The sequence below is a fragment of the Exophiala spinifera genome (genome assembly GCF_000836115.1).
Source record: "Exophiala spinifera strain CBS 89968 unplaced genomic scaffold supercont1.8, whole genome shotgun sequence".
NCBI lineage: Eukaryota > Fungi > Ascomycota > Eurotiomycetes > Chaetothyriales > Herpotrichiellaceae > Exophiala > Exophiala spinifera.
In genome coordinates, this window is record NW_015622520.1 from 2,610,361 (window position 1) to 2,626,852 (window position 16,492).

The 16,492-nt window shown below is 52.3% G+C and overlaps 8 protein-coding genes across 8 annotated transcripts; 4 read left to right on the plus strand and 4 right to left on the minus strand.

Annotated features, from left to right (window-relative positions):
- Positions 1-316: 316 nt before the first annotated feature.
- Positions 317-1,765, plus strand: PV08_11007 (uncharacterized protein; the record flags this gene model as incomplete). Its single annotated transcript, XM_016385319.1, has 1 exon — positions 317-1,765. The coding sequence occupies one exon, from the start codon at positions 317-319 to the stop codon at positions 1,763-1,765; it is 1,449 nt and encodes a 482-aa protein (XP_016231921.1).
- A 619-nt stretch (positions 1,766-2,384) lies between these two features.
- PV08_11008 (uncharacterized protein) lies at positions 2,385-4,457 on the minus strand (the record flags this gene model as incomplete). The annotated part of the gene is made up of 3 exons (XM_016385320.1): positions 2,385-2,799; positions 2,854-3,972; positions 4,027-4,457. 3 exons carry the CDS (start codon positions 4,455-4,457, stop codon positions 2,385-2,387), a joined length of 1,965 nt encoding a protein of 654 aa, XP_016231922.1.
- Positions 4,458-5,579: 1,122 nt separating this feature from the next.
- Positions 5,580-8,043, minus strand: PV08_11009 (uncharacterized protein; the record flags this gene model as incomplete). Its single annotated transcript, XM_016385321.1, has 3 exons — positions 5,580-6,407; positions 6,460-7,452; positions 7,498-8,043. 3 exons carry the CDS (start codon positions 8,041-8,043, stop codon positions 5,580-5,582), a joined length of 2,367 nt encoding a protein of 788 aa, XP_016231923.1.
- A 910-nt stretch (positions 8,044-8,953) lies between these two features.
- On the plus strand, positions 8,954-9,658 carry PV08_11010 (uncharacterized protein; the record flags this gene model as incomplete). The annotated part of the gene is made up of 2 exons (XM_016385322.1): positions 8,954-9,287; positions 9,345-9,658. The coding sequence occupies 2 exons, from the start codon at positions 8,954-8,956 to the stop codon at positions 9,656-9,658; spliced, it is 648 nt and encodes a 215-aa protein (XP_016231924.1).
- Positions 9,659-10,501: 843 nt separating this feature from the next.
- PV08_11011 (uncharacterized protein) lies at positions 10,502-11,281 on the plus strand (the record flags this gene model as incomplete). The annotated part of the gene is made up of 1 exon (XM_016385323.1): positions 10,502-11,281. One exon carries the CDS (start codon positions 10,502-10,504, stop codon positions 11,279-11,281), a length of 780 nt encoding a protein of 259 aa, XP_016231925.1.
- Positions 11,282-11,913: 632 nt separating this feature from the next.
- PV08_11012 (uncharacterized protein) lies at positions 11,914-12,867 on the plus strand (the record flags this gene model as incomplete). The annotated part of the gene is made up of 1 exon (XM_016385324.1): positions 11,914-12,867. One exon carries the CDS (start codon positions 11,914-11,916, stop codon positions 12,865-12,867), a length of 954 nt encoding a protein of 317 aa, XP_016231926.1.
- Positions 12,868-13,178: 311 nt separating this feature from the next.
- PV08_11013 (uncharacterized protein) lies at positions 13,179-14,602 on the minus strand (the record flags this gene model as incomplete). The annotated part of the gene is made up of 4 exons (XM_016385325.1): positions 13,179-14,102; positions 14,179-14,276; positions 14,369-14,425; positions 14,551-14,602. The coding sequence occupies 4 exons, from the start codon at positions 14,600-14,602 to the stop codon at positions 13,179-13,181; spliced, it is 1,131 nt and encodes a 376-aa protein (XP_016231927.1).
- Positions 14,603-15,484: 882 nt separating this feature from the next.
- Positions 15,485-16,258, minus strand: PV08_11014 (uncharacterized protein; the record flags this gene model as incomplete). The annotated part of the gene is made up of 1 exon (XM_016385326.1): positions 15,485-16,258. The coding sequence occupies one exon, from the start codon at positions 16,256-16,258 to the stop codon at positions 15,485-15,487; it is 774 nt and encodes a 257-aa protein (XP_016231928.1).
- Between the last annotated feature and the right edge of the window lie 234 nt (positions 16,259-16,492).

Sequence of the window (16,492 nt, forward strand, 5' to 3'; positions counted from 1 at the left end):
AAAGAGGACAAGACGCCACAGTCGCTGCTCGGCCTCTCTGTTGAGCTCGTGGGGAGCAGAGGTTGATCTACCGTCTTCCGGTTGCCGAATGAGCCTCAACCAGCGTTCGAGGCCAGGATACATCGCACACAGCAACCACCACAGAGATAGACAATTTACTAGAGTCACCAAAACAGTTCGACCAAATCCAGATATAGGGATATCGTAGCAATTGCTATCGAGACATTTCATCTCTCTGGGCCTCCATTCTCTGTTGATGACCGTCGACAACCTCACATCTACTATTTCATCCTCACTCATCAGACTACCGCCCACCATGTCCCAACCACAAAGTTTCGACTTCCTGGTCGGGACATTCAACACGCCTCAACTCTACACTCTCCGCTTCACACCAGCATCGGAATCACCGTCGTCGAGTTCCTCCGGCACACTCAAGATCGTCCAGCGTTCTTTCGCCATCGGGTCTCATTCCTGGCTACACCTCACCCCTCCCAGACCGGATGGGACGACACGCACACTCTACGCCACTGCTTGGACAGAACCGCCAACGGTGGTTGCTTATGCCGTCCACTCACCCACGCAAATATCCCTCCTCGGTACAGCAAGGACGCAGTCACGGAGCGGGTACGTCTGCGCGAGCGACGTCGCAGTCTACTCGGCGGGCGGCGCGACGGGCGAAGTCTTCGTCATCGACCGCGAGACAGGAGGCTTTCTCCAGTCTGCTGACACCGCCGCCGCCACGACGCACTCAACAACGCCGGCACCACCTCTTCAAACCATCTCGTTTCTCGACGCATCGTCTCAGCGCGACGACGGCAGCGTCATGGACTTTGGCGGGCTCCGCCACGGTGCGCACTCTGCCGACCTCTCGCCGGACCAGAGGGCACTCTACGTAGCCGACATAGGGCGGAACTGCATATGGACGTTCTCGCTGTCGCCGCTGGACGGGCGCACGACGCTAGGCGAGAAACACATCTCCCCTCGGCCAAACGACGGCCCGCGACACGTCTGGCCCCACCCGTCGGGTCGGTACGTGTACTGCTTGCAAGAGCACACGAGCATGGTCGACGTATTTTCGACGTCCGACGACGGCGTGACGCTGAAGCACGAGCAGGGCGTACGGATCATCCCGGCGGGAGAAGACGAGGGCGAGTTCTGGGCCGATGAGGTCCGCACGAGTCTCAGCCATGGCTCCTCACCGCGGTACCTCTACGCCAGCACGAGGGGTCTGGAGAACGGGAAGAAAGGGTACGTTGCCGTGTACAAGCTTACGGAAGAAGGGAGAATCGACGAAGACAATAATAGTTGTTCCGAGAGTACGAATAATCATCACCGCGTCTCCTCAAGTAGCACCACAAACGGCGGCACCACTACTGCTGCTGCTACCACCACCACCACCAGTCACACAAATGGCAACGTCAATGACACTGCCAATGGTAACAGCGACGCACATCGTAATACGAACGTGGCGGCGTCAACGAATGGCGCTTCTGTCAACTTCCACCTCGACGCGAACGCAAACACCAAAGCGTCCAACGACCCCTACGCGGGGTTACAGTGCATGTACCAGACGGCCACGAGTGGCGGGTGGGCCAACGCCATACAGCCCGGCCCGACGGTCGACGGAATCGAGTACCTCGCGCTGACGGACAGTGAGGAGGGCTTCGTTTTCGTCCTGAGCTGGGACGGCTCCGAGATCAGAGAAGTCGCCAGGACGAAGCTGGACGAAGGGGCCGGCGCCGCCACTGCCGTGTGGTGTTGTTGAACCGTTCTCGACCGATCAGAACGTTCTGGTATATATTTAGATTAAAGAACAATTAAAGAAATGACTTGCATCGATTTTTTGGGGTTGGAGAAAACAACAAAGAAGAAGAAGAAGAAGAAGAAGAAGAAGAAGAAGAAGAAGAAGAAGAAGAAGAAGAAGAAGAAGAAGAAGAAGAAGAAGAAGAAGAAGATGATGATGATGATGAGAACGGACAAATGTGACAATGGTGGATGGATCGAAGTAAACATAAAACAGAATCAATCGTGACGACGACGACAGGGAATCATTAAATAAACGAATGCTTCCCCACGGCAAGACTTCTTTCTGCGAGGAGATCAACCAACTTACCGAGGAACAAAAAATCAATTCAATATATAACGTATAAACGTGTGACCTGGCAAGACATTGAACTAACTAGCTACCTTATCTGTTCAGAAAGACGGCAAGTACAGATACTTAAAGTCCTAAACCCCCCAAACGAACCTCGCTATCATGATTGACCCAGTCAAGCGAGCGAGAGCCCTCGGAATGCACGACTTTGATTAATTAATTAATTAATTCATCCATTCACTCTATGATTTTTATTATATTTCCATTTAAAGCAGAAGAAAGCAGAACCTCAATTACTCTTCTCCGCATTTGGAACATTGGCTTCATTTCCACTTCCACCGGTCGGGACGGACCCATTCGTCCTCGTTCGGGATCGACGTGTAATTTCACTGTCGTGGTCCGCTCTGCTTCTCGTAGCATGCAATGCCACCATTCGCATCTCAGTTTCACTGTCACTTCCGCTCGATTCCTCGTCGGCCGGTTTTTTGACGGTCATTGTCGGCGCAAACTTGGACTTTTGTCGTAACTTCTTGCCATAGAGATAGAAACAGATTGGGATGGGCACACAGAGAGCCGCAAGGCAGCCCAAGAGCGTGCCAGCCCATTGAATTCCTAGGTTATTGAACATCTGGCGCGCGAACAGCGGAAATCCAGCGGCAAAACAAGATCGGAGAAAGGTGTTGGCGGCGACGGCGGAAGCGGCACTGTTGGGGAACGAAGTTAGAACATGATTTCGAAAACAGAAACATTGTACTTACAACATGAGATAAGAATCGATGATATAGTTGAAGCATTGGATGAAGATCGCCAGTAGACCAAAGCCTGTGAAGAGACCCGACAACGTAGGAACGATCCAATGCACCGATTCCTTGTAACCGGACCAGCCAAACCAGAAGAGGCCGAGAGAAAATAGAACGCCTCCGATCATGACGGGCGGAAGACGCCATTCCGGAACAGGAATGCCTCCATTGGCTTCCAACTTCTTGTTGTAGTTCCGGGCATCGTATATGATGTATCCAGCAACAAGGAAAATGCCCACGACCATGCCGAAAAATGGCAGGCCAGCAACACCAGGCTTGATATGGTGAACACCTTGAAAGACGAGCGGATAGGCGGTCAAGAAGCAGTAGAGAAGGCCGTAGATGAAGGACATGTATATGGTAATGGCGAGGATAATCGGCTCGGAAATCAAAAGGCGAATCGGACGAGAGAAATTCTTGGTCACCAGTTCTCGGAAGTCCACTTCAACTTCTTCTTGTTTGGCATGGATACCCCAGTTCTTGGTGCGACGCCTCAATTCTTTAGCTTTGCCGACCAGGACGACGGGCGCGTACGTCTCTGGCATGAAAAGGGTGACGAGGATCAAGGCGAAGGAACCCATGATTCCTGGTAGGTAGAGATTCCAACGCCATCCTAGATACGATTCGTTGATGAAGCCTCCGATGAAAGGCCCTAGCATAGGTCCCATGAACACCATGGAAGAGAAAATGACAATGGCCGCACCTCGTTGGCGGTTGTCAAACATGTCAGAGAATGCTGCCGCGACGACTGCCAGAGGACACGAGCCAAAGAATCCAGTGAAAAACCGAGTGATCATCAACGTCTGTAAATCTTTGGCTGTTGCACAACCGAAGCAAAACACCGAGAAGCCGAAAACTCCCACAAGGATGGGCAACTTGCGACCTTGCAATTCTGAAAAGGGGCCCCACACCAATGGTCCGAAGGCATAACCCAGCACGTATAGAGAGGTGGTGAGAGTTGCCACCTCGACGCTGACGCCGAAGTGAGCGGCTACCGTGAAAGTAGAGGCGGAGAAGATGGACGACGTGAATGTGCTGCCCAGGCAGGTATATGCCAGAATGGCTCCGATGTAGAATCTAACAGCAGTCAGCCCTCCATGTCTCATCACCGCGCAGGCAGGAGGTACTCACTTTCTCTTGAAAGGCCAGTTTTGTGGATGTGCGGGATCGTCTTTTCCATCAAACTCCACCACGTATTCTTCCTGCGCCGGGAGCATAGGAGGATATGGCTTCCCACCTCCAAATTGCGGGAGAGGCTTCGTAGAGGCGCGAGATTTGACGCTGGCGCCAACAGTTTGGACCTGCTGGAGGCGGTGTGTTGCGGTTCGTACATCTTCGATCGGGTGTGTCCTTGTTCTTGTGACGATATCTGGATTGGAATAGCCCGCGGTAGCTATTCTGCCCATCGATGGCGACGTAGAAGTGCTTGATCCCGACGAAGTAGACCCCATCGACTCTCTTGATTGTTGGCTGCGCAGTGACCGACGTTCCTTGCTCTCCTGCGAGAACGTCCTCGTCGCCTGCATCTCAGCCCGTTCCACGTCACGGTCGACGATATCCATATTGGCCACGACTGTGTGTGTCCTGATCGAGCTCTTCTGTAATTATAATTTTCCTATCGTCTATGTTCGCAGGCACGTGTCCAATACCAATGGCTTTCAACTGCCTCGACAGCAGCGGCCGCGGCGGAGCGTTGTAGACGTTTCCTCCTTCAATGATGCACCAGAGAAGATTCGAGCGTCAAGAGTGTTTGCAGACAACACCGTCGAGATGCGGGGATTGGATTGACACAATCTTAGGAGTGAAATAGACGAGGGATCTGAGATATGATCTGATAAGTATCACGGACAGACGGTGGAAAATCGATACCCAAAAACGATGCCGGAAGAATGAAACGCTACGATGTGGTGGTCATGGCTTTTATTGTGATTGACCGGTGTCATCGGATGGGCGGGCAGCTGGTGTTGTTCCAGGTGGTTTATCGTGGAGACGGGGAAAAGCCGCCGATCAGCGAGTGCTTCGTACGAGTACAAATAATACACTACGCGATTCCTGCAGGGAAGTCAAAACAATCGATTACTAACTAGCGGGAAAACTAGTGAAGCTGCAGCTTATGCTTACAAGTAGGTGAAATGGAGCCAACAAGGGGCCTGGGAGACCCCGTTGCCCGAGGCCTAGAGAGCCTAGAGACTTCTAGCAGGGGAGCCTAACGAATCCTCCCAGCCCTGGGAGCCCCCGAAGGTTGCTGCTAAGGCGTAGCCTAAACGCCACATACATAATGTACGGGTACTCGGTACCCTGGTATGCTCTTTGGCTTTTTTGCGCCCGCTGACAAAGAACCACCGTGGTCCACCACGACTACGCATTCAGGTTAAAAGCTTCTACAGTATGACGACACGGGCTGTGCTTGGGTGGCTCTCTGATTTGTCTATGTAAAATCCGATCTCTGCCGCTTCTGCCGATCAGCGTATCCCTATATGCCTCGTCTATATCCCTCGTTGCGTCGCCAGGGTTCCGAGTTGGCTGGCAATGGCAGAATCCACATGCTGCATTTTATTTATGCAAATATGCCGCTGGGATCTCACTGGCGAGCATCAAAGACCCTGCTCTTTTGTGTATTTGCACGGCGAAGTAGGCCAGTGCTATCTCACAGGACGAAAGGAAACACAGAGGGACATCACTCCTCAGCGTCCTGTCAGGCTCGCGTCGAGTTTGTTTCTTCTGCGGATCTCTGAGAATCTGGTCTGGCCGCCTGATTCGAGAAGACTGATTTTTCGAGTCAACCCGCTTGGATGCCCTAGCACTACTGGTTCCCATCCTTCGTTGTCATCGTCCAGCCCTTTTCTCGTACTGGGAATCATTTGGGCCGTCTTCCGTCGGATCAACACACTTATCAGTAACAATGTCAACGCCATCAAGATCCCTGCAACGATGAGAGCTGCCTGCATCGCTCCAACTTTCCTTTCCACGCGGCCACAAATGCCAACCGATGCGGCGCCAAACACAAACTCAAGTGATTGGGTCACGGCCACCCCGGCACTGACTCTCGGATAACAGGTAAAGTTGGTCCTTTGCTCACGATAGCGCATCGAGATAGAGTTTCGTACTGGCCGTCCTGTCATTCCTGGCTGCAGGTCCGACACGTCGAAGTTTTGCATGATCAAGGCGTAACACTCGCCGATGGCCAGAGTGGAAGCATAGGCCACGAGAGCCGCAAACACGCATGGTGCCGCCACAGGAAATGCTGGTCCTCGGGACGTCAAGCCATATGAAATGGCTGCAAGTGGTAGGACAACCATGACAAGGGCCCGACGAAGGGTATGAGAGTTCCAAGGCAAAGATCTTTGAAATGTCATGCTGTCAGTCCTCGGAGGATAGTAGCGAGCACGGCTGAACCATGAAGCCTTCTCAAACGGTATTGCCAAGGCCGATCCAATGGCCAGTGACAGAACGCAGAGTCCAACGTCTATTGGGCGATATCGGTAAAGTGTAGATGTTAAAGCTCCCAGCAGCTGAATGTCTTGTGTCAGCTGTGTCAAACACGGATGACGACGGAATGCTCACCATCAGAATCAAGGTGAACTGAGCATATGTCCACGCTGTATACACGGACAGAATGAGAAAGCCTGGTTGCCGAATCATTTTCCAGCTGAGGTGAAGTCCAGCCTTGATTTCTTCGCCCCACCAGTATGGCCCATTACCTGTGAGATGCAGCTTGACCTCTCCACGAGCGACTCGACTGAAGCTTCCCCCCTCCCCAATTACTTCTGCTAATGTACGACGAAAGGCTGATCGACGAACCTCTGGTGCGATAACATTCAGCAGGAGAGCCCCCATCAACAACAATAGCGATGTCCAGAAACCCCAATCAACCGAAGCACCACTGATAATGAATGCTCCAATGACGAAGCCAACCGCGATGGACCCAGTTGTACACCATGTCCATATGGCAAGCCATACGCCCATTCCCCCACCGTGTCGTCGAACGTCGTAGGGATCTGCCGATGCTTCATGCGACCGGCTGCTCTGGAGAGATGCTCCGAATACGTCGAGCAGGGTAGCCAGGTTGTTGATGTTGGCAAACCCAAAGGCAAAGCCGGACATGCCCCTGGCCCACAGCAAAACCACACGGTATCTGTCCACGTCCGGAGACCTGAATGAAATGACCATCACTCCTTGTGGAATTTGCAAGCATAATGCTAATATGATAGCGGCCACATTATATGGTTTGCGACCATGTAGAAGCGGCAAAGGCCAACAGACCAGCGTCGGAATGATAAGGCCACAGTAGAACAGAACGTTTCCGAATATCATCCGACGGTTCAGGTCCACGATCACATATTGTATAGCGGGCACTTCTCCAGCATATATACCCACGGTAAGTCCGAGGCAGGCCGCGTTCACACAAGCTACTGCTGCTGCAAACCGCTTGCGTGAGTCGGGCCAATTTCTCGCCACTGGTGCATGGTGGCAGGTTTTATGAACGTCGATATCGGCGGGACTTTCATCAATATCAACGTGACGGGCGCCGTTGAGATCAACTTTTGAGCAGGACACCTAGTCTGGATGAGCCATGTTCAGACTTCCTTGTCTTGAGTGTACGCCAAACATATTCGTGAAGTGCCTCTCGTGGCCTGCACGAGGTAGATCCGAATTTTCAAGACCCCGAAGCAGACCACCTTTGTCATCCGAGTCATCTTCGTTCAAATCTATGTCGTGTAATCGTATGATGGGTGAGGGTCGTATAGCTGTGCGTCTGAACCCTGTGAGCTGCGTCGACTTTCTCCGAAAACTTGTGCGTGATGGTCCCGGAAGCTTACTAGGTTGCTGGATCTGGTTTACTGACGAGGTTCTCGGTGTTCTGTCATCTTGGTGATCGTCCATCGGTTCAGGTGGGATTAAGCGTAACTCGTCGTCACCCCCATCTGGGCCAACATCCATCCCTCTGGATGGTTTCTCGGATGGCTGTTCAGACTTCCCAGAAGATTGTGCCGATGTGAGCATTGCAGACGCCTGTCTCCAGTCCTCTGCTCGATCTTGCCCGTCAACTATACCTGCTGATCCCGCGAGTTTGACAGCCTCAGACAGAAGGTGTTCCAACTCCTGAAGAGTCTTTGCGATGGCCTCGGATGGGTCTTGGTGGCTCATTTCGCTATGTGTTTAAGTCGAGACTGGCTGGCCTTGTCTGTTCCAATATGGTTTTTCGAAAGTACTAAGAATAAAACTTAAGGTCCTGGAGTGCGAATTGCGCGTGAGCAAACCCGAATTCGTGCATCACGAAAGAAAATAGTGATAGTGCCTGGAATGATGCAGAAGAATGTGGAGGACTGTTATGGACTACTGGTCGTTCAAAGAGGCGAGCATGAGTTACCCGGTAATGGAATCAGGGAAGGCCTGTAACAGGTCACTCACTGCTCTTGCCATTCGTCTCGGCGTGTACTCGTACGGTTCAATGATTAAGGACGACGCCCTCAGCGTCAGGACTTAAGCATCGCTAAGCTTTCGCTAGACATAGCTTGTTTAGGCTTGTTGCCCGTGCACGGTGCGATGAGGTCACCACAGACACAGCAATGCCTTGATCCAGGGATCGTGGACGCTGGACTTCATTCAACCTCATTGACTCCTCGGGTCAAAAACATTGGTCGTTGTAGGCTGTAGGCATTTTCACATTTCCCATGTGGCCTTTACGCAAGTGATGTTACCACCTACGAAACGTACAGTGTCAGTGAAAGACTCGCAGAGGATGCTCTGCGCCACGGGTTCAGAGTAATGACAAGCTACCCCTCCATTCCTGCCCCAATTGGTAACTTGTTTGCCGCCGCCTCTTGAAACGGGCAACGTGTCGTTGCTCCTGCGTTTGATTGATCTCGAGGGAATTCTTTCATGCAGCCCAATCTCTTTACTTAAGACCTCGCCGGGCTCCCCCTTGACTCTCAGCGTTGTCGGTAGCTCAACAGGCCCATATTGTTCCCAGATCGCAAGGGAGTTGATCTGACTTTCCCCTTCGTTTTACCCAAGCTACACATCCATACCGCGGTCTCCGCTCATTTCAGGCGTCATGTCATACTACAACGAAGGTTACGGCGGGCAACAAAACTACAACGAGCCTCCTCGAGTCCCTGAGCCATGGGTCGCGAGATGGGATGGTGAAGCGAGAAGGTGGTACTACATCAACCAACAGACAAACCATCAGACCTTCGAGTATCCTCAACAGTCGTATCGTAACGAGGGTTACAATAGTAGCTATGGACAAAATTATCGCGGTCGGAATGAGGGTGGCTACCATGAGCAACAACCGAAAGAGAAGTCACACACAGGTCGCAACGTTGCTCTCGGTGTTCTAGGGGGCGCTCTTGCAGGTGCATTCGTGGAACATGAAGGACAGAAAGTCGGTGAGTACTAGTTAAGGGCATCTCTTGACAATGACATACACACTGATCCTACTGCAGAGGAGAAATGGGACGAAGACAAGTACCGCATTGAGAATGATGTTCGCCAGGATGTGGACAATGTTGAAGACTTCCCGGAAGATGCAGCTCGCTGGACCGGCCGAAAGGTCCAAGATGTTGAAGACATTCCTCAAGATATCGAGAACAAATGGGACAATGCAGTGCAGGATGTTGAAGACGTGCCAGAAGATGTGGCAGGCTGGGCCGGGAGGAAAGTCGGCGATGTGGAACGATTTGGTGACAACATCGACAATGCCTATGACGAGGGCCGTGATGAGTCTCGCTACGATGACGAATATCGCGGCAATTACTAAACCTATCTATGGCAACAGCCGTGAATATCAGAACAACCTCGTCACAACGAATCACGCAGCTCAAGAGCCTCCTTCCTATCGGCATCCTAGCAATCCTTTCCACAACCCTCGACTCGAATTCAAAGGCGTCATCCGCTTCTAGGAGTCTTCCCGTGCTCTCCCAGGAACTCAACTATGGACGAGCTCGGAGGTATCTTTACTCTGGAATGCCCACCCTCCTCTGATGCTAGCAACTTGCTACGGAAGATTGTGATGGCTGGAATGATGAATGTATCGTCTACGTTACAGTATCCAGCTCCCCGGAGACCAGACTTTGATAGACAACAATGAACACTATTGAACTACAACTGTTCATGGACTGCTAGGAGAACATGACCTTGTCTTCTGTTGTATGTTGTCCCGTGTGTCCAAGGCAAATGATCGCGAGCTGTATGCGCTCCGGGTTCAGACTTTGAGAGGTAAGCGACCATCTGTGTATTTTGTGCTTTGGTGACACTTGAGAAGCTACGAGTCCTCGACAGAGGCCATGCAAGGCAGGTACCAGCTCTTCAAGCCCACAGGAGCTGCCATTGTATTCGTGTGTTCTTTCAATAAGACAATTGGACAAGGCAGAGCTTCAACCTTCATTTAGTAAATCATCACACTCGCTTACCATCTCCGCTTTGCTGCATCAATAACAATACAATACAATTTGATTTGTGGGCACCTGTATGATTTATACCTTTATTCTTTTGTCGGACGATCCCAGAGATACCTTTCCTTTGCAGTCATTCACTTGCGAACAATACACACACGCATATGAAGTTCAAACTGCCAGCCAGACTCCGCCAAAGACTCAACAAGATGCGAACCAGCTTGACGAGATCTCGCTCCGACGGGCTTAACGAGCTCGCTGCTGCCCTCCGTGAATCCATCGAAAGCTTCATGGCGTCGACAGACCTTTATGATGCCACAACTCCCCTCCTGTTTGAAGATCGAGCCCGTCAAACGAGCGATCCGTCCGATATTGACATTCCTTATCGACGAATTGACGAACAAGGCCATGAAGAGTCGAGCAACCATGAGTCTGAAGTTGTACGGCTGTTGACAGATATGAAAACAGACTCTGAGGCAGTGCGACTGTTGACAGACATGAGAACGGACGCTGAAGCTGTGCGATTGTTGACAGATATGAGAGAGCAGTCCAGGCCTGTATGGCCGACGACAACCATAACTCCATCAATTCAAACATCATCCCAAGCCCAAGGACTGGAAGCTGATCACGATTCACGGCCAAGAGAAGTGTCAGAGGAAGACTTTGCCGGGGAGTGGTGGGATTTATGTTCGGAGTCGTCCTCTGATACGGACTCAGACACAGATACAGACAAGGAGCATGGAGCTCAACCAGACTTGGATGAACGTCCTGAAAGGGAGCCTGAACCCGGTGTGGCGGATACTCGACCAGAACCTGAGAGGAGCATTGATCATTGGACCATCGTCGCGAGACTAGGCATAATTCCAGAGGACTTCCAATTGGATAGGCCACAACAGCGTCTGCTGAAAAAAGGACAACTGCTGAAATATGCCATGATCAACTGGCAGATGGTATGCTTGAGGAGATGGAGCCTGGAGAGGGAAAACTGATTCAGTACGTACCTAGGATCCGTCTGAAGCTGGCTAATGGCAGATCTGGAAAGATTTTCGGGGTTGTTTTATTCGCGATTCAATTAGTTAGTATGCGAGAGGGTAATGATAGCATTTTCACGCTGTGTTGTTTTGACGTTCATCAGTACATAATCAGAGATAGAAAGTTGGAGTTGCATGGTTTTGAAATCTGTGCGGCGCCTTTAGGGCGTTTCTTTGATTGGGCCACCAACTTTCCAACAGACAAGGATGTTGATCAGGGTTCAGCACATACAATGACGTCGATTCCTCGTGTTTCCTCTGACTGAACAGACGACGACATGCAAATCTGGATTGTGTAATGTGTAGTGTGTACGAGTAATATGTGACAAGCACTGTGTTGATCATTCTTTAATTTGTGCTCAACTCGAACCTCATTGAGACCGGAGTCGTCTCTGGTATACCGCGTATGGTCCAGGTTATCTGTTGTCTGCTGAGTTGACCAAGTTCCGTGGGCCGGTGGCTGCGAGTGAGCTACACTTTAGCGACGACGTCATTTATCTGTACGAGTATCTTTTTGGTGCCGCTGAAGAGAGAGAGAGAGGGTGGTGCGTTCGCCCAGGAAGGAAAAAGGGGTTTCGACAATCTACCCTATGGAAACATTGAAATCAGCATTTGGTGGCGGCGGCGGCGGAAGTGGCGGGAGTGGTGACAACAACAACGACGCGGGGGACGTCGAGATACTCTCGACGAGTGCGGATGGCAGCAGCAACGGCGCCGCCGACATGCCGTCGCGCGAAGAAATGCTCAAGACGATCGAATCCCTCCAGAAGGCCCAGAAGGCCCAGTCGGCGGCCAACGACCTCAAGTCCAAGGCGATGGCGATGGCGAACTCGAAGCAGCGGGAGAAGATGCTCCGGGAGGCCTTCGACAAGGAGATGGAGGCGCACGGGCACAGCAAGATGGCGCGACGGATGCAGTCGGGCGCCTGGCAGGGCCTGGGGTTCGGGGGAGGCATCGGCGCCGCTTCGGGCCTGGGCCTGGGGACGGGCCTGGGCACGGTGCTGGGCGCGATCCTCGCGGTGCCGAGTACCGGGTTGGGAATGCTCGTGGGGAGCGGCGTGGGCGCCATCCACGGGCCCTGGGTCAAGTTGGGCGGCGGCAAGGAGGAGCCGTTTGAAGACGCCGATCCGGAGAAGGTGGTCGACGCGATCGAGGAGGAGAGAATCGCGGCAGCCGCGCAAGCACAGAACCGACGGGGCCAACGAGAGGGACAAACGAGGGAGGAGGATAAGCAGAAGCAGAAGCAGAAGCAGCAGCAGCAGCAGCAACAACAACAACAACAACAGCAACAGCAACAGACGACGGAAGGGAAGAGGAGGAAACCGCCGAAATTGGAGATCAGGTCGAAGAAGAACGAGAATGGTGATCGGAACGGGAGTGAGAAGGAGACGAACAAGGACAGGAGCGGTATCGGTGACGGTGACGGTGTTGGTGTCGGAACTGGAAACGTACAGACGAAGATGGCAGAGGAATCCAAACCGAGAAGAAAGCCACCAAAGCTGGAAATCAGGTCTGGAAAGGGGTCGAATGGTACCAAGACATAATATTCTACTGTTCGTATAATAGCTCCTTTGGTGTGAGGACGTGATGGGACATACTAGTTAGCGTCAGCCGTCCAAATCGGATTTCAAGCGAATACTTACTGACCGACTGCGCAAAGATACCTACTCTTAGACACCACCACTTGATTCGTCTCCTTCACGACGACTGGTGGCAGCAGCAGCAGCAGCAGCAGCAGCAGCAGTAGTAGTCAACAAAACGATACATCTACAAGTACCTAGGTATTCTCCCGATGGTGCTCGATAAGGTAGGTATGTATCTGCTGGTGTCTGCTGCCTCGCCTTGTTCATACCAGTCACAACCTCACACGGCTGACGGGTCTAACCACAAACCCGACACGGGGAAAATGAACCCTGACTTGTCCAACCCGAGGTCCATCGTCAATCCTCTGCGGAACGATCACAATCTCTTCGGGCGTGAGCGCCACCAACATCCCAGCCGTCGGACTGTCCCTCCCTGTATCGTCTGGGGCGACCGTCACCTCGACCCCTTTGACCAAGCCGTTCCTCGCATCAAGAGAACCATGCGGCCCGGCCGGCGTCGGCAGCAACGGAACTTCCTCGTCGTCGAGTGCCAGGGGTGCCGTATCTCTGATGCGCTCAATCACCCGATCTACGCCCTTGGCGTCTCCGCCGCTCTCCACCCTCGTCTCCGTGGAGGGTAACTCGGCAAAATACCTCTTCGCCCTCTCAAACCAAGCGAATACCCCAGGGTACCTCGCGGGGTCGAAGACGCTCGCGACCCCCTCTCCGGCACCGTCCGCAGTCCCACCGCCCGTCAGATTCGCGATGCCGTCTCCTCGGCTGATCCTCTCGCCCCAGTCCAGCTGGTACCACAGCGCCACGTCGGCGGCGCTCGGCTTGTCGCCTTCAAACACCCATTGCTTCGTTCCGGGCGTCTGAAACAACGGTTCGAGAAGACTCAGCTGTAGATCCAGCGCGCCGAGGTTCTCGGGGATCTTGTGCTCGAGCTTGTCGGCATTGAGAGTGTGGCCGATCAGGTTCGCCCGGTCCGTTCCAAAGTGTGTACGCCACACGGTCGACGGGATCAGGCCCGTCGTGACGCGGAAAAGGGGCCGGTCAGTCCAGTAGGAAGCGAAGCCTCGGATTAAAGGGCGATACGACGAGGCGGTAGCGTCGGGATATAGTGATCCATACCCTTGAGACGAGGGGAAGTAGTGCTCCAGTGCCTCGAGGATGAGTGATGTGTCGATGTATATCTGTCGGTGTAACGTGGTCGTTAGGCAAAAGGATGGAAAGGAAATGAAAAAATAAAGGGCGCGGAGTAGCTTTTACCTCCCTCCCGATGACAAGAACAGGTATCTTGCGATATGTCAAGTTGAAGGATTCTCTGAGGAGTGGTCGCGGCATCATCGATGGGACAATCACAAATGCTGTTCAACAATGTCAGTCCGACACATCCCTCGGTGGGGCGTGTCATGTTCTCTCTGCGTGTGAGGCTGGGGTGGTAGAATGGTACACTCACTATAGGGGATCTGCTTCAACTTGAGAGCCAATCTCGCCTTTTGCGTGAATGGCGAAGCTGCCACGTTCGAGGTCTCGGTCAGTAGCCATATAGAGTCCAAAAGAGTAATGCAAACTCTGTACACAATAGGTACTTTGTGCAATTGCAGTGCCAATGGTTTTTTGCCAGGGGCTTCAACTCACAATCGTACCCGAACAAGACCACTGAAGGCTTCGCAGCCTCCCGAGACGCCATGGTTGAGGACGTTTGAGAGCGAAGAGGACAATATCTGGTGGTTGATGAGGAAGATGTAGTTGTAGGTGACGATGATTTGATTCCGGCAGATGTAACAAAGGCACTCTCGTGGCCGGAGAGCAAGTCTAATCTCTTCCCGTGCCCGGTCGCCTCAGAGACCTCAGCTCGATCATCTTACCGTTGTTCATATACGATGGTTACGTAACAACGTTTGACAGGGTTGAGTCAAGTCTCAACTGCGAGAGGGAGTGAGTGAGAGAGCCTTGGTCCGAACTTCATCCACGCCGAGGCAGCTGTCAATCAATACATGAGTCACACCAGGCCAACTAGGTAGGTAGGTACTGTCCCTAAGGTTGTACCTTACATGTATGCATCAAAGGGGCTCGAGGTCCGCCAGACGCGTAACTCGGCGTGGCGTATACATGCCTGGTTACGGATGAAAGGAAAGAAATGTCAACGTCAATAGTAATGAATTGCAACTCCGCCGCAATCCGGTGTTAAACGAGCCTCGGGCTAACGCACAACTTACACGTAGGTACAAGTATCTTTAGGACTCGCGTATACGAATCTGATTACTATTTGTCTCTCCTCCTCCATATCACGCTTATACGGCACGGACGGTGCAATACTTATCACCTGTACATTGTCAAACTGCGCCCTTTGCTCTTGGCAGCTCAAGACGAGGTAAACTGGCGCCGAGCTGCCCCCGTACCTCATCCCGCCGGCGCTCAGTATCTTGGCTCGATTTACTCAAATGAGTTACGTTTCTTTGAATTATTTAAGTCTCCCAAAGAAATTCTCGACTTTGAAATGCTTTCGAAAAAAAAAAAAGAAAAAAAAAAGGTGGTAGCCTTGTTCCGGATTAGTCTGTATGCAAGAGTCCTATGCTCGATTTCCCAGACGGATGAGGACAATCGGGGGTTTATCGCCCATTTGCTTGTACCTCAATTCCATGATTCCAGACGCTTCCGCGAACTCTCGAAGGCGTTCATAACCATAATTGCGCGGGTGCAGATCAGGGGAAAGCTTGTTCAGCAAGTTCCCTACCTCGGCTAGGTTGACCCAGTCTTCGCTGTAGCTCGGGGCATTGGCCACCGCCGTCATCAAACCCTTGATGGCTGCAAAGTCGAGGGGTCTTTTAGCAGGCTGTGGACGAATGAGAGCCGTAGACAGGCCCGCCCTTGGTGATTGAGGTGTGCAGAGCGACTCGTCGGATTCCACGCTGAGGGCATCGAAGTACATGAATTTGTCGCAAGCAGCAATAAACGCCGAATTGGTCTTCCGCTCTCCAAAGCCGTGGACCGTGACACCCTGTTCGCGGATACGGGCGGCGAGGCGCGTGAAGTCACTGTCGCTCGAGACGATGCAAAAGCTGGAGAATCGACCAGTGTATAGGAGGTCCATGGCGTCGATGATCATGGCGCCATCCGTGGAGTTCTTGCCACTGGTATACGCGAATTGTTGCATCGGTGTTATCGAGTGCTTCAGCAGGCATGTTTTCCAATTCTTCAACGAAGGGTTGGTCCAGTCGCCATAGATTCGCCTGACACTCGCAGTACCGTAGTTGGCTATCTCGGTCATGAGACCAGCGATGATTTTTGGTGAGACATTGTCCCCGTCGATAAGGAGCGCTAGATTAGAGTTGTTGGTCGTCATTCTGGCCAATCTAAATCTTCATGGTGTGGAATTCTTGTAGTACCAATCTAGTCTGAACACTGAGTCGACTTGGGGAACAGGACAACGAACTTTGTCGAGTAACTACCGCCTCGCCTTCTGGTATAAAATAATGCGGGGAAGTGTCTGGTGTCCTGCTTGGAAATTGCTAACATCAGCAGAGAGTTCATTGATCAGGGTGGCGGGGTTCACCAAGTGTCCGGCTTGGAAAATGGG